Genomic DNA, 14,797 nt, shown 5'->3' with positions numbered 1-14,797 from the left:
GATTGTAAGGTCCGTGGAGCCGAGCTCTGTAGACAGCGTGTCTGGAGAGCGCGACTAGACAGTAGCAACGCTTAACTTGCCAACGTAGGGGTGATGTGCAGGTTGGCGCCAGCCTCTCCAAGCTTTACCAGGATCTCCTCGTCCTACCCTTTGCTCGCCAGCTATTTATCGAGCAAGAACATCTCAAGTGCATTACAACCTGCGAGGTAGTCCGTCATGGCGTCAACTACGAGCTCAATGGCCTTCTTCACATCATCTGCACTGGGAATGTACGTACGTAGCAATCTAAGACGTAGATTGGGTCCATTTCAGTGTACTCGGCTCTAGGGATCTGTGTATTGGTAACAGCAGCAACACTTGAGCGTCTCTAGCATGGTCGGGCCCTTCTCTCCGTCGTCCAAGACCGCTGCTGTTGGCAGTGTGAGCTCTTCTAATGAAGTGAGCGTGGGGTCACTGGAATGTACGAGACGATTATAATGCTATCCTGTTCCAGTTCGGCGGGATTTGGCGCAACAACATCGTCTATGGGCTCCTACAGTGGCTGTTGAGGAGGATACGCTGCGTGCTGGATCGCTAGCGAACGCAATGGCAAAATGTGCGCGCTGGACGCGTATCCGTTTGCTTCAGAGAACGGCAATATGGCAAGCTACTTGACGAATTCCTGCCCAGAATTTGAAGTTGGTGTGACCGGTTACGAACCCGTTCGTGAAGATCCTGGCGCGGTTGAGGATGCCGTGCGCAATCAATGTCGACCTTCCTGTACAGCGATCGACTGCTTTCCAGTACTACTCAGGTGGCGTGCTTACGGGCGCGAGCTGCAATAAGACCTCGGGGGTTGGAGTGGGTTTGGTGAGAGGGAAGATAGCATTCTGTATTGGCACATTAAGAAGCAGTGGGGATACTTCATTGGGTGAAGACGGCTACGTTCGTGTCCAGCGCACCTTCTCCGGAGACAGCAAGATGCATGCTGTGTCGAGCTGTACGCGACCTGGTCTACCTTTGACGTCTCGGCAGCCCTACTTCGTCTCCGACACCAATACATCCGCTCCTCCCTTTACCTCCACCCCCTTCGTCACAACTGTAACGCCTTGGGTTCCCCAGGTCACGACAGTGGCGCCTTCAACTAGCCCGGGCATAGACATGCCTTCAACAGCAGAAACCGTGGTGGATCAAACTGCCAGCGCAAGTGCGGCATTGGGCTCTGAGCTCCACCATCACAAAGGGTGGCGTTGATCAAGTGACAAGCGCCACATCAGGTTCGATCGCGTAAATGAGGCGGTGAACACGGACGCAGCCGATGACTCACTCGATTCGACGGAGACACCTGCAGCAACTGCGATTGTCCAAGTGTTGCTGGTGATGCGCTTTACACCGCAACAAGCACGGGCAACTGGGGCTATGCTTCCGATACTAGAGATTTTCATGATGGATTAACCATGCCGTACTTGAAGCTGCTGGTAACGACAGCAGCATTCACCCCCTGCAAGATATTAATAGCCGACTGCCCAGCCTCAATCTTGGCGCCCAAAACGCCACGTCTGACGCTCGACTTCGACGATCTTGATGCTGTTATTCTCGGGACAGGAGACCGAGATGACCTTGCCGCCAGGTTGGCTGGGTGGCTCCCTCCACTTCTGTATGAGCAGTCTCGCGGCCCACCAACACAGCGAGCGAGTCGTGAAGACGGTACCGTCCGGCGAGGCACCGACGTAGTCGTTCTCTTTGTCCATTGGGGCGACGACCAGCTCTAGCAGCTTGGGTACCATGCCACAAACACACTGGCGTTGACGACGCGTTGTAAGTGCGGCTGGCGTTAAGCCGTTTAAGGCGCTGTGATTTATTAATATTTGATATGAATTAACGTATCGCACTTAGTGCACTGGACATTTAAATCGTAGGGTTGAAACGAGTTATTTAATCCTTTCGACATGGCTTAAGGCCAATAGACAGGCCCAACCATTGGCCTGCGGCCAAAACCCATGGCCTTTGCCAGCACAGGACTCCTGTGGGCGATTGGTCGTATACCAGATTGGGGGTCTGTAGGCCAATTTACTGATTTTCCACGCTTCGAACAGTTTATACACTGCCGTTTATTGATCATTGAATCAGAATTGGCACCGTCGCTTCATTGACAAATGGCACCTGTCTAACTGGGTTCTGCTGGTTACACGGCTGTTTTCTTATCTTCACATCGTGGGGTTCTACAAGCTTTGATCTTCGCGCACGAAGGTCGGTGATGCATCAATACATGTGCAGACGGTATGCATCCATCAGAACTTCCTCTAGCGCAAGGTGCTGTGTGACCCCGTCACACGTAAATTGTAAATACTGTACCTCATTTTGTATGTGAGCTACATGTATTAATACCTTTTAAAATTCAGAAACGAGCACTATTTCTAAGCGTATGTGCACATGTACAGTACAACGTATCACACCTTCAAATGATAAAAACTGACCGATTATGGGTCAAATTGTTTCCTTATTACTTCAATCATTTGCTCTCTTCAAGTTTGATACACAAAGCTACAATTCAGCTTTACCTATAGAGATTATAACACTGGCCATCCATCCAGTCGATCAGCAGCCAATATGGACGATGGCGATGCTCCGCGCGCGGCGCAGATCTCGCAGGCGGACATCATCGAGCGCCAGGCTGAGTCCATCGCGCGGCTGAAGAAGCAGCTGCAGAAGGGCAGCGAGTACAAGGAGCAGACCAAGTCCAAGCTCAAGGAGGCGGCGGCGCGGCTGAAAGAGTACCGTCTTCGCGTTGAAACGCTTTTACGCTCGGAGGAAACGCTGAAAGAGCAACTGCAGACTGAGCAAGCTGCGCATGCTAAAACGAAGAAGCAGCATAAAACCACGTTGAATCAAGTAAAAACGAGAAAACAAACTCACGCAGCGACTCAAACGGACGAGAAAAAGAAAATAACGCGTACGAGTCAGACGCTGTTAAGTGGGGATGTGGAACGAGTTAACAAGAAGACAATGGTGGACAGTGAAGTACAGACGGTGGACATCGCAATAGACACATTGACGTCCAAAAAACGAGGCAGAACGTCCACTGCGACGCAAATGGACCAAATCGTGCCGAAACTCTCGCGACATTTATTAAAGGAGACGCTCGAGGACACTTTAGCCATAAGTAAAGAGCCGCTCGAGCTTCTGGATGGACATATGACTACGTTCCCGCACCAAACAAGTGCAGCGTTAGACGCTGAATTGGCTTTTAGTGATTCCGACGCTGAAAGTGGCGAAACGCTAAAACTCGATAGTATGGCGGAAACTGGCGCAAGCGTCGAGTTGATCCCGTTTGAAGGTTTGATATCGAATGAAATCGACAAGGAATTGGATTTTAGCGACGATGAAATGGCTGAAACGACGAATAGTGGAGATTCATCGACAGTAAAAGCACAGGACGGTGCTGAAATGTCGCTGTTAAGTGGAATTGATGCAACGCTGCAGAGTGAAATTGACAAGGAACTCGAAAGCAGCAGTGACGACGAGAGTGTTGAAACGCGTAAAAACGCTGAAATTGCTGACGAAATCGATAAAGCTTTGGAATCCAGCGACGAAGAAGAAGAAAAAGAGAAAACTAATGTCACGGCGGTAGATACTGGTGACAGCCATGGGTGCACTTTAATGTCGATTGATGATGAGCTAGACGACGAATTTGCAGCTCTGGAGGCGGATTCCGAGCCAGAGAATTCAAAACCTGCGAAAGATAATTTAAACCCCGCAGAGTCCAGTTCCAGCAGCTCGAGTGACAGTGACTCGAGTGACAGTAGCGACAGCGAGTCGGGTAAAGACGGAGACGACCCCATGACTGGAATTGCCGATAAAACACCCGATCGAGAGGCTTGTACCACCGATTCTGGGGCGCTCACCAGACCAGTCACGGCCATGTACTCGCCTGTTGTCGAGGCCAAGTCGTCGTGTCCAATCCCCGAGCCTCTGCAGCTGTCAGCAACGAACCACAAGGAGGACACGAGTGCTGCTAGCTCGCAGCCAAAGCCGGTCCAAAAGAGCATTTCAGACGACCTCCAACCTACCACGACAGTCGATGATACGGTGGTGGTACAAGGCGCAAACTCCTCTTCTACTAACGATGACAACTCCAGTATTCCCGTGTCAAAGCCAGCGGCCTTAATCGAACAGGATAAACCTGTGCCTGACACCATAATGCAGCCGCCAGAAAGAGCAACCGAACGTGGTGAATTGGTAAGGAATGTACAGGTTTCTGAGCCTCCATCTGTACCGAAAGACACGTCTCCAAAGAGATCCCGGAAAGCTGATGAAGCAGCGCTAAGTTCGGCTCAATCTAGCGCTCAAAAGAAAGCAAAACGCGAGGAAGTTTCGACTCAAATCAAAATAAAGAAACCAGAGAAAGAGTCCAAGGACGAGCGGAGGATGAAAAAGTCGCTCGCGTTATTTACACAAGCCATCGTTTTAAACAAAAACGAACAAGCTGACAGCAAGTATGCACGACGCACCATCACCGTCTTGGTAAGCCAGAGCTCCAGATTCCTGGATACTCTCGCGCATGTGGTACGTAAAAAAAATGTGTTTCTACGGTGTATGATACACTCATTTTAACGTTCAATAACGTTATATTCAGATGACCCTATGTCAGATTCTAGCTGACTCTTTTCGAGCGTTGCAAATCCCCCCGATCGACGTTGTTCGTGGCGCTCTCGGGGTCTTTCGGACCCCAAGATCGCGGCGTTTACTGCAAGAGAGCAAGCTGGGGCTGAGTGGGCTGGTCCATGAAGTTCTTCTAAGACTCTTGCGTCAAGGCGACACCCTGAAATTGTCAAATGTTGACGACTGTTTGCTACATCTCCGAGGCTTTTTGGTCGAGAACCGCGCACACTTTGGCGGCTTTTTATCCTCCAACATGACGCAAGTACACGGTACAGCACAACACGTTAACGTGAGCCACGACAAGGTGTTTTTAGCGCATATTTGCGCGCTTCATACACATTTGTGTCGGTCGACGCGGCAGTTAACGCGCGCTCGCGTGCTGCTTTTCGACATTATTCGAGACAATCCGGACATCCGCGGCTTGTACTTTGCAGTGGTGATGCTAGAGATCTACCCGGACATGTTCGAGCGCGAGTTCGACGACCAATGCGTGGAACGGCGAGATGTACTTAAGGAAACGCTGCAACATGCGTTTATTGTCATTTCGAGCACAGCTGCCGAAAAGCAGCAACTCCTACTGCATCAGTCAAGTTTCACCATGTTGCATCGTATCGCCGATGCCATCCATAAGCCCGAGCTGGAACAAGTCGACGGGACGGATCTGGCCGTACAAAAACTGTACGTCCAGAAACTGTACGACCAATTGGCCGTACAAAATACGGACTACTTTGCACTCGCTAAGTGTATGGAAATATGTACGACCGTGTCCGAGGTTGACTTGGTAACTGACGTCTTCAGCGCCGAAAAGTGTCGAGAACTCTTTTCCACCGCGAATACTGAAGCTAAAACCGGTATTTTATCGGTTGTCGGGCATATAGCCATGACTATTGCGAGCGAGCAGTACGTGGAGAGCGTCATCGACTGGCTGTACGAACTGGTATCTTTTCCCACGAGTGATAAAGTTTCAGAGGATCATGTCCAGCTACTCGTCACAAGCTCAAAAGTGTGCATTGACCTAATTTTGGCCTATTCTGCAGCCGCAGGACTTAAATCCAGACGTCGTGTGTTGTGTGCGATAGTAAAGTGGTTCGATGCGACCCCAGCCGACCAACTTCTTCACTTGCCAGCAGCTTTTCTGAGACGACTTCGCATTGCAGTCGTAAGCGCTCGACCGCAAATAGTTCCAGTTTAAAATAAAGAATCTGAAACGGACCTTTTTTCCAACTTGGACCACATCTCATATAACCACCCGATATTATAGTGGAAGAGAAGTCTCATTCCTCATAACTCGCTGGCTTGCGGTAGTTTAGTATCCTACCAAGTGCTGATCTAGCAGGGATCAATGGATCTGTCGGATGATCCCGTAGGCCAACCAGATGAGAACGATTCTAGTGAAGAAGAAGCAAGAGATGAGTCAACGGAGGTCTCTGTGGCGTTGGAGCAACAGTCGGAAGAGAAAGATGTGCAGTTAACTATTGAAGAAAAATCCGATGAAGATGATGCATCGAAGAATCGAGAATCAACTGATCGAGTGGAAATATCTGTGTATGAACAAGTGGAGAGGTGCGAGAAGGAAGACGTACTTGTTGCCAATGAAGAAGACGAAGATGCACCTGTTGCCAATGAGGATACATTCGTCGAGCCGCACCAAGCTTTGGAGGTTGCTGCAGAGACGGATGTTATCCCTTCGGAATCCCCTCGACCGTCACCACGACAGAAAGCACTGACGTCTTTTTCACGAGGGGCTAGTAGAGTTGCCTCCTTCCGTCCTGGGATGACGAGAGATGAAAGGCTAAAATCCATGGTTAGTCAAGCTGAAGGCAAAGCGAAAAAAGTGCGTCTTGGCGAGGGGATAAAATCCGTTTTCCAAGCGAGTATGCACGACATTGGCGCCCTGGGTATCGGCATGCAACTGTACTTCATGCTGACGAAATATCTAAGTGTGACGTTTCTCGTTATGGGCATTATCTCTCTCCCTGCGATCATGGTGAACTCGTACGGCCATGGGATCACCAGCAAGATGGCGGATCCACTTCAACTGGCCTACTCTTCCATCGGTAACGGAGGTGTTAACCCCGATACAGCCGCTACCGCGCGTAGTTGTCTGCCTCTAGGAGACATTGACTGTACGTGGGATACGGTGGATACTCCACTGACGTCGAATCCGAAGACTGTGACGTGGATTGTCACGCTTACAGATGTTTTGTACTCGTTTTTCTTCATGTGTTTCCTGCTCTTCTACTCGTATCGAGCTACGAAGGCTATCAAGGAGCATCAGAACAAACATCTAACACCTGCCAGATACGCTGTGATGGTGCGTGGATTGCCCAAAGACGCGACGGAGAAGCAGATTCTGGATCATTTCAATAATCTGTACGACCTACATAAGGACGAAGAGTATCGTAAGCTCTGGTTTGGCTGTTGTTGGGTTAGAAGGCACAAAGTGAAGCGCTCGAGATCCGAGAAGGCGGTGAATAGGAATCTGGTGTCCAATGTGGACCATTTGGAAGAATCTGCGACGATTAATAAGGACCTTTATCTCAACACATGGATAGCAGAAGTCAGTGTGGCGCATCCGACGGGAGGACTCTTGCGGACTTATCTGTCCTCCAAGCATCTCGGAGACAAGAAAGAGGAGGTCGAAGCGCTTATCCAGACGCTAGAAGCCCAGAAAAGCCTCGCTCCCATGGATTTTAATGCTGCAGATGAGAAATTAATCCACTCGTCGAGAAAGAAACTGGATAAAATCCAAACTCGACTTGAAAAAACCCAGCGGAGAATCGATTGTATCAAGGATATTCTTCCGGAATCCGACGATACAATAGACAAGAAAATGAATGGCAACAAGACGAAGACTTCCACTTCAAAGGACAAGCTAGCAGCTGCTGCGAAAGCTGCTAAAATCGCAGCGACAAACACCCAGCAAGGGTTTAATTGGGAGGCCTGTGAGTGCGCCTTTGTGGTGTTCAATAATCTGGAATCCAGACGTCGTTGTCTTCTAGATTATCGTCAATCCACACGCTGGTTGGCGCGTAATTGGCAGCCTGAAGAACTGCAATTCCGTGGAGAATTTCCGCTTATTGTGACGAGAGCTCCCGAGCCCTCGAACATCTTGTGGGAAAATCTAGAAGTCACCAACCGAGGACGCTTTTATCGCCAATTAGTGACGAATTTGGTGACAATTGCGCTTCTGGTGACGTCATGTGCCATCATTTCGGCAGCCAAGACGACACAGGACCAATTCGCGAGCAAAACGCCGCCTGAAGGTCTGTGTGATCGCGCTCTCCCAGCCGTATATTACGCAGATACTTCGTTCTCTTACAATGCCCAAGAGAAACCCATTATCTGGTCTCTGGCTTGGGATGCAAATCAAACATGCACACCTGGAACATCCGGAGATAATCGGTATCACATCGCGTATACGAATGGGATTCTAAATGAGTTCGATTCCTCCAGATTTTCTTATGGAACAATCTATCCGAATCCGAATCGATGTGTGGATCCGTGTATCTCGGAATCGAGTACCGAGGTGTGTAATACTCTCCCGTGCTTTTACTATCAGGACCTGGTAATGGTGGAAGGCAGGGCTTGTCAAGCATACGACGCGAGTCATGTGCTGTACTGCTTCTGCTCGACCCAACTGGCTACAAGTCTCAAGAACCATGGCTTCGTGAACGGTGCAAGGAAGCTTTGGGATGTCCTCCCATGTCGTGGATTTACCAAAGATTATCTGGTCAAGAACGCATTCACTCTTCTCGCTGCTGGCATCGTGGTAACTGTGAATTTCTTACTGAATAATATCTTACGGATGTTCGCAGTGTTCGAACGACACACTAGCGAATCTACCAGGACAATCCGTGTGGCAGTTCGGATGTTTGGTGCGCAGTTCCTTAACACTGCACTCATCGTTATCATCGTGAATGCTTCCTTCGGATTAAGCTCGGTTCCGGTAGCCAAGGAGCTTTTGGGAGGTAAATACCGGGACTTTGAACGTGGCTGGTATCCCACAGTAGGCATGGGTATCGCTACAACGATGTTACTTAACGCCTTCTTGCCTCAATTCACGCTGTTCATGCAGATGTACGTCGTCTCTCCTATTCGTCACTGGTACAAGCGTCGCTCTATCCGTACACAAGCCAAGATGGACAAGCTGTACGCAGGTCCAACGTTCGATATCTCGTTAAGATATCCGATGGTTCTTAACTCGGTGTTCGTAACAATGGTATTCTGCGGCGGCTCACCGGTGTTACTCTTCATTGCCGCGGTAGCTGCTGCGGGGGTGTACTGGTTCGATAAATTATCCATTCTCTATCTGTACAGTATCAAGACGACGTACGATGAGATTCTCGGTGAAGTAACACTTGAGGTTCTTCCGTGGACACTAGCGTTACATTTGGGATTCTCCGCGTGGATGTACGGCAACGCAGAGCTACTGAAAGGCACAATGCTGGATCTTCCGTGGCTCTTAAAATCCGTTGGACTGTCGTCTGTAGTCAAAGATCATCCGGACGCGACGTCGGATGAATTGTACTATATTTTGACCGAGAACCTCGAGAAGTACGACGTGCTGGGCCCCAATGGATTCTTGGTGAAGATTGTGTACTCACACGTGATGCTGATGACTGTACTGTGCTGTATCGTCTCGATCGGACTCTTGTTGTACACCATTTTTGGTACGATCGTGTTCGTCGTACTGGGACAGATGTGGGCGGTCATAAAACATGCGTTATTGTTCCCGATAGAGCAGATCCAGTCGCTATTCTCAAAGGAGGATGACGGTCCGAAGGAGACGGATACTCTTGAAGAAGAGACGTTACCGGTAACATTGTTACCTGAGTTTACCGAACCTTTTCTGATGTCGGTATCGAGGAAACACCGACCGGATGAAGGGCTTGGATTCCAGAGAATTAAAGTGGATAACACGTACGAACTTACGTGTGTGTGGCCGGAAGATATGGTGCATGAGAACGGGGTGGAACGAAAGGGTGGAGAGCGTAAATTGACGTGGGAAGTCATGCAAGCTCCGGTCAAGTCGTACGCTATTGAAGCTAACGAGAAGTATCGACACAGTGTGAACATGGTGCTGGAGGCGTGGCAGATAATTAAGCGAGTAAGGGATTTGGCACATGTTCCGGAACCAGTATCCGTAGGGAAAATCATCCCGATGGTCGAGAATGTAGTCACGGAGAAGAATAATGCAGAGGAAGGAGACCCACGTACTGAAGATACCAGACAGGGAGAGATAATTGCTGTCGAAGAATACGGTGAAAAAGAGGAGGAAGTAGAGGATAGTGAAGCTGAAGACGAAAGACCTTAAGATCAGACTGAGGATTGAGCAAATCAACTTCAGTAAATGAGATGATTCACAATATTTCAATGGAAAGAAATATCTGAATATTAAAGTGGTCATATTCCAATACTTCTCATTGCAACCAGTAACATTTGAAAGATCATCAGTAAAACCACTGGCAAAGTCGAAATGCAAGGTATAGCTGAAAGTGAAGGTGTTAGGATCAGTCAACGTTGATCGGTGAAGTCTTGCCACACACTAAATACTTCTGCTCGGAAAATAAATCACCTTACAATACGATTACAGACTGCTTAAACTCCAGACCCTTATAAAAGTGTTAAAGCAATGTACCATTAAGCATAACTGATTCCCGCCTAAGGCAATAAATTCCCGGCAAAACTGTTGGCTGTTTGAATCTCCCGCCCATTTGCCATCGCTCACTTCGCAAGATCAGCAGGGACATAAGGAGCGACGCTGCTGGCGTTCGTGCGGTGACAGACGTTGGTGTGCGCTGGAATGCCTGCTGATGGCAACGTTAGCTGCTAGACACCTTGCAACGGCCCCCGATTATTGCATGCGATAGTGAAGGTATGGACATCTAACATGTCCAGTTTGCTGATGCCGGCCTGTGTATCGGGCGGATGAATGCGACGAAGTCCTCACGCTTGTCGCTCAGCGACGTCCGCTGTCGTGAATCAAGTCTAGCGCATACTCGAGGCAAACGTCTCTGCAGTGGCTTACGGACTCAGTAGTCTTTACGAACTTGCTGCTGAAATGGCGAACAAGAGCGCCTGCAGCTACACTGATGTGGTGGAACAAGCACACCCGCAGTTGAGCAATTATATCATTAAATCCCGGTTCTATGATCGTTTCAAAGGTCACAGCTCCTCGAATGCAGTCTTGCTTGGCACAGCTAAGGTGGCGGCACAGTATCCACGGGCACGCACCTGTTTTACAGAAGGATCAGCAGCCCTCCGCAAACTTTATAATCATGAAAAAGAACGAGGCGGAGCGCTGCGAAATATTTTTGGAAAGGTGATTTATTTTCCGAGCGGAGAAACATGTGCTCAAGAACGAGACTTGACGCTGATAAAGGTGCCCAGCCTGGGTAATCGAGGGCGTTCTTGGAAGAGGCGATGAGGCTATTTAACCGAGTCGATACATAAGCTGGATGATGACGCTGTACAATATCGAAACAAGGCATACACTTAAATTGCGTCTTTATTGTGCAGCGTCAATAAGAACAGTATTGTGTAAGACTACTGAGGCGAGACGCTTTTCAGGAATACATTCTCTCGATGGGATCTTTATAATGAACTCGCTCCGTACCTGCACTGACAACTGGCGTACGCAATGGTAGCTTGAACTGCCGCATAATCGAGCTGACATTGAGCGGATCGAGAGCGCCAAATGGTCCACGAGACACCATTTGTAGTCTAATTAGAAGTATTTTTGTCTTACATAGAATTTTTTAGTTGCTACCTGGTGGAACTGAGGCACGATGTTAGTTACAGCAGACGATTTTTTTGTGAGAAAAAATATCATTTTTGATCGGTGTCGCCGTCAAACTAAACGTTCATTTCTCTGTTGTTAGAAAAGAACTAAAAATATGCAAATTGCGGGATTGGTCGGTGGTTACCCAACCTCTTCGTTCGAGGTATAAACACCGTAGTTTTGTAAATGATTTTAATGATTGGACATTGATTTGACTAAAATTGTTTTAATGTTTTTTTTTTGTATGTGACGCGGTTTTCACACCGAAATCTCCTTTTATTGAGAATTTTACCTAGTAATAAACAACATACAGCTATTTACAGACGAACCCTTCCATAGTCATAGTACTTGAGACCAACGTTGTACTCCTATTTAAGGGTATTCGTGATGGTTAAACCAAGTGTACCCTCTAAATGGTACAGCCAATTGATCTATTTTGTTGTTTGCCTTCCCGGCTCTCACCCACTCTTCAGTGTAATAATATGTCAGCCAAACCTATAAGCAATTTACTTTCAGCTATTCTATCATAACGTTGTAGATTTTCTAGCATTATGCCCCCATCCCAACTACAGCTAGCTGAGCGGTCTCATACAACCTTGCTGCTGCTCCTTTGCAGGTCGCTGATCGAGGCGTCCACGGCGGCCTTAACCCCTCTAGCCCCGCTTCCTGTATTCTACAGGATAAAAAGTTTCGTATCCTGTATTCTACAGGATAAGGATATTGGCAAATCGGGTTCATACTTAATTCAAGGACAACTATACAAACTTCAAGTAATGCTGCCAAATATAAAGTTTGACAGTGATGTAGCTAACCTCGGGCTAATAATTCGTGGCCAGAAATTTTTTAGAGATTTAGAGAGCGCGCCAAATTTCGCGCCATTCACGATTTAGACCAGGGGGAGGTAGCACCATGCAGAAGCGAAGAGTTCGGCGACTTACATGGGGATAACTGTGGACCAGACTCAAGAAGCTAGGGTGGCAATTTGAGCGACCAAAGGGGCTAGCTACCGAGAATCGCTACTTTACACCTGGTGGATGGAAGAAAAGGCCAAACGCAACACACCTTGTCGACTATTTCGACGGAGCTGACGAAGTATGGCAACACGTGCCAGTTGATGGTACGAATCGGCTCATTTTGATTTTGGTATATTGCTATTAACTCATATCACAGCTATCTATGACATGCCGCCTGCCAAACGACAAGCCACTACGAGCTCCCCTCTATCAATTCCACTGGGTGCCCCCGAGCCGCCAGTCAACTCTCCCGTGATTCCGCCTGCCCAGTCGCCTGCGAGGACGCCTGCCCAGTCGCCTGCGCAACCGCCTGCCCAGTCGCCCTGCGAAAACCCCCGCCCAAGTCGCCCTGCGAAGCCCCCCTGCCAAAGCACCTGCCAAGTCACCTCGGAAGACGCCTACAAAGTCAGCTGAAAAGACGTCTGCCAAGTCACCCACCAATACGCCAGCCAAGTCGCCGGCTAAGTCCCCCGCCCAAGCTCCTGCTAAGGGCCAGACGCCAAGAAAGAAACGTGCGCGTAAAGAGGTCGCTGCGTCTCCTATACCGTCACTACGTCCACTACGGTCGTGTACTGTTCGCGCAGCAGAAGTGAACATATCTGTTGGTGATGACCGTTTAAGCTCTGGTGACGAGGACGACTTCCAAGTCGATGAAGGCGATGAGTCCGACATTGAAGGTACATGTGAGACTTCTGCCGGTGAAGAGAAAGAAAACACCAGCGATGAGGAAGATGCAGTCGATCTCTCAGCGGGAACTCCATTCGACCAGATGAACAAGGACCGGCTGAGCGAACACGCGAAAACAGGCTGGACGACCTACTTCGAAGATTCATGTGAGTGCTTTCGTGTACTATACAGGATAACGAGTGTCCTTTGCTTCGGCTATCCTGTACTCGACACTAATACCCATATATCGTTGCTATGTAGGCGCTTCCCTTCAGCTGCCATCGGCAGAGCTTACACGCTGCTCCGCCACACCTACGGAGTTGGCTACTGCACTGGGGAGTAACTTGAAAGGATTGTTTTTCCTGTTCCTGCCTAAATCGATGTGGATGTCTATCGCTACGGAATCAAATTGGTACCAGCTTCAGTATCGAACGCAGGCAGCGGACGAAATAATGGCACGACAGCGACAGCTCAAGCTGAGGCGACCTGAGTACAAGATGAAAACTGTACAGCAAGTCCAGGCTGAGCAACAATCGTTCAAGCCAATACAAGCGCATGAGCTGGTACATTTCATTAGTTTACTGTGTGCCCGAACCCTTTGCCCGCACCGTGAGAAGCTGTCGAAGCATTGGGCGGTGGATGTACAAGGCGCGGTTCATAAAGGCACATTTGGGCGATACATGTCGCGAAAGCGATTCGAAGAGATCGTACGATTTTTGCATTTTAGCGACAACGGTCATCCTGACGCTGTCAAGTTCAAGACGTGAAAGATTAAGCCTGTCGCGGATACGATCAACGCAACGTTCAAGCTGGGGATGACAGTAGGGCAACGAATCGCCTTCGACGAAGGAATGATACCGATGAGTAGCAAGTTCAACCCCATGCGGCAGTTTCTTCGAGAAAAACCTTATTCATGGGGTAATAAGTGCTTCTTGACTTGCGATGCAGAGAGCGGGTACTGCTACAGGTAATGGATCACTTAGTCTACAGAAAATTGTATTATCCAGGTACTAAGTAATTATGCTTGTGTCTTATTCTGTATAGGGCCGAGATATACCAAGGAAAGCTCAACAGTGACTGTGCAGACCTGAACCAAGGCCCCAACGCTGTGATCCGTAATGTTGAAGAGGTGCTGGAAGGACTACCAAGGAAGCGTCTGATTATCACCGACCGTTTCTACTCAAGTGTGCTGCTGTCGTCTATCCTTCTACAACGTGGACTCTACCATGTCGGCACCATTCAAACGAATCGGTGAGGCTACTGTAAAGACATTCCGTACAAGCAAGCTAAACGACCAAAGACGATGGCGAGAGGGGTATACCGGATTGCACAGTCCAAGACTGAGCCGAATTTGATTGCAGTGTCATGAATGGACAACCGTCCTGTACACTTCATTGCTACGGAGTGTAGTACCCGACCGACAACCCTGTCAAGACGCGCAGGTGCTGAAGTAGTTGACGTGCCAGCTCCTCAACTCGTGAAAGACTATCAAGATGGCATGGGAGGAGCAGATATTCATGACCAACTGCGCTTGCAAAGATACTCGATCCAGGTATCACTTGCTCTTTTCTTATCCTGTATTATACATGACAATATAAACTAACGGTCGAATGTTTTCCTGTATACTACAGAGAGCGATGAAAATGAAGAAATATTACCACACAATCTTTCTTGGGTTAGTTGACATGGCGCT

The 14,797-nt window shown here is 48.7% G+C and overlaps 2 protein-coding genes across 2 annotated transcripts; both read left to right on the top strand.

The window, feature by feature from the left end:
- Positions 1 to 2,589: 2,589 nt before the first annotated feature.
- Positions 2,590 to 5,691, top strand: PITG_04093 (uncharacterized protein; the record flags this gene model as incomplete). Its single annotated transcript, XM_002905760.1, has 4 exons — positions 2,590 to 4,218; positions 4,473 to 4,545; positions 4,956 to 5,568; positions 5,679 to 5,691. 4 exons carry the CDS (start codon positions 2,590 to 2,592, stop codon positions 5,689 to 5,691), a joined length of 2,328 nt encoding a protein of 775 aa, XP_002905806.1.
- A 970-nt stretch (positions 5,692 to 6,661) lies between these two features.
- On the top strand, positions 6,662 to 9,743 carry PITG_04092 (uncharacterized protein; the record flags this gene model as incomplete). Its single annotated transcript, XM_002905759.1, has 3 exons — positions 6,662 to 7,427; positions 7,521 to 9,675; positions 9,731 to 9,743. The coding sequence occupies 3 exons, from the start codon at positions 6,662 to 6,664 to the stop codon at positions 9,741 to 9,743; spliced, it is 2,934 nt and encodes a 977-aa protein (XP_002905805.1).
- Between the last annotated feature and the right edge of the window lie 5,054 nt (positions 9,744 to 14,797).

The sequence above is a fragment of the Phytophthora infestans genome, genomic scaffold (assembly GCF_000142945.1).
Source record: "Phytophthora infestans T30-4 supercont1.5 genomic scaffold, whole genome shotgun sequence".
Classification (NCBI taxonomy): domain Eukaryota; phylum Oomycota; class Peronosporomycetes; order Peronosporales; family Peronosporaceae; genus Phytophthora; species Phytophthora infestans.
The sequence above is the reverse complement of the archived record's forward strand: the minus strand, read 5'-3'. Positions and strand labels throughout refer to the sequence as shown.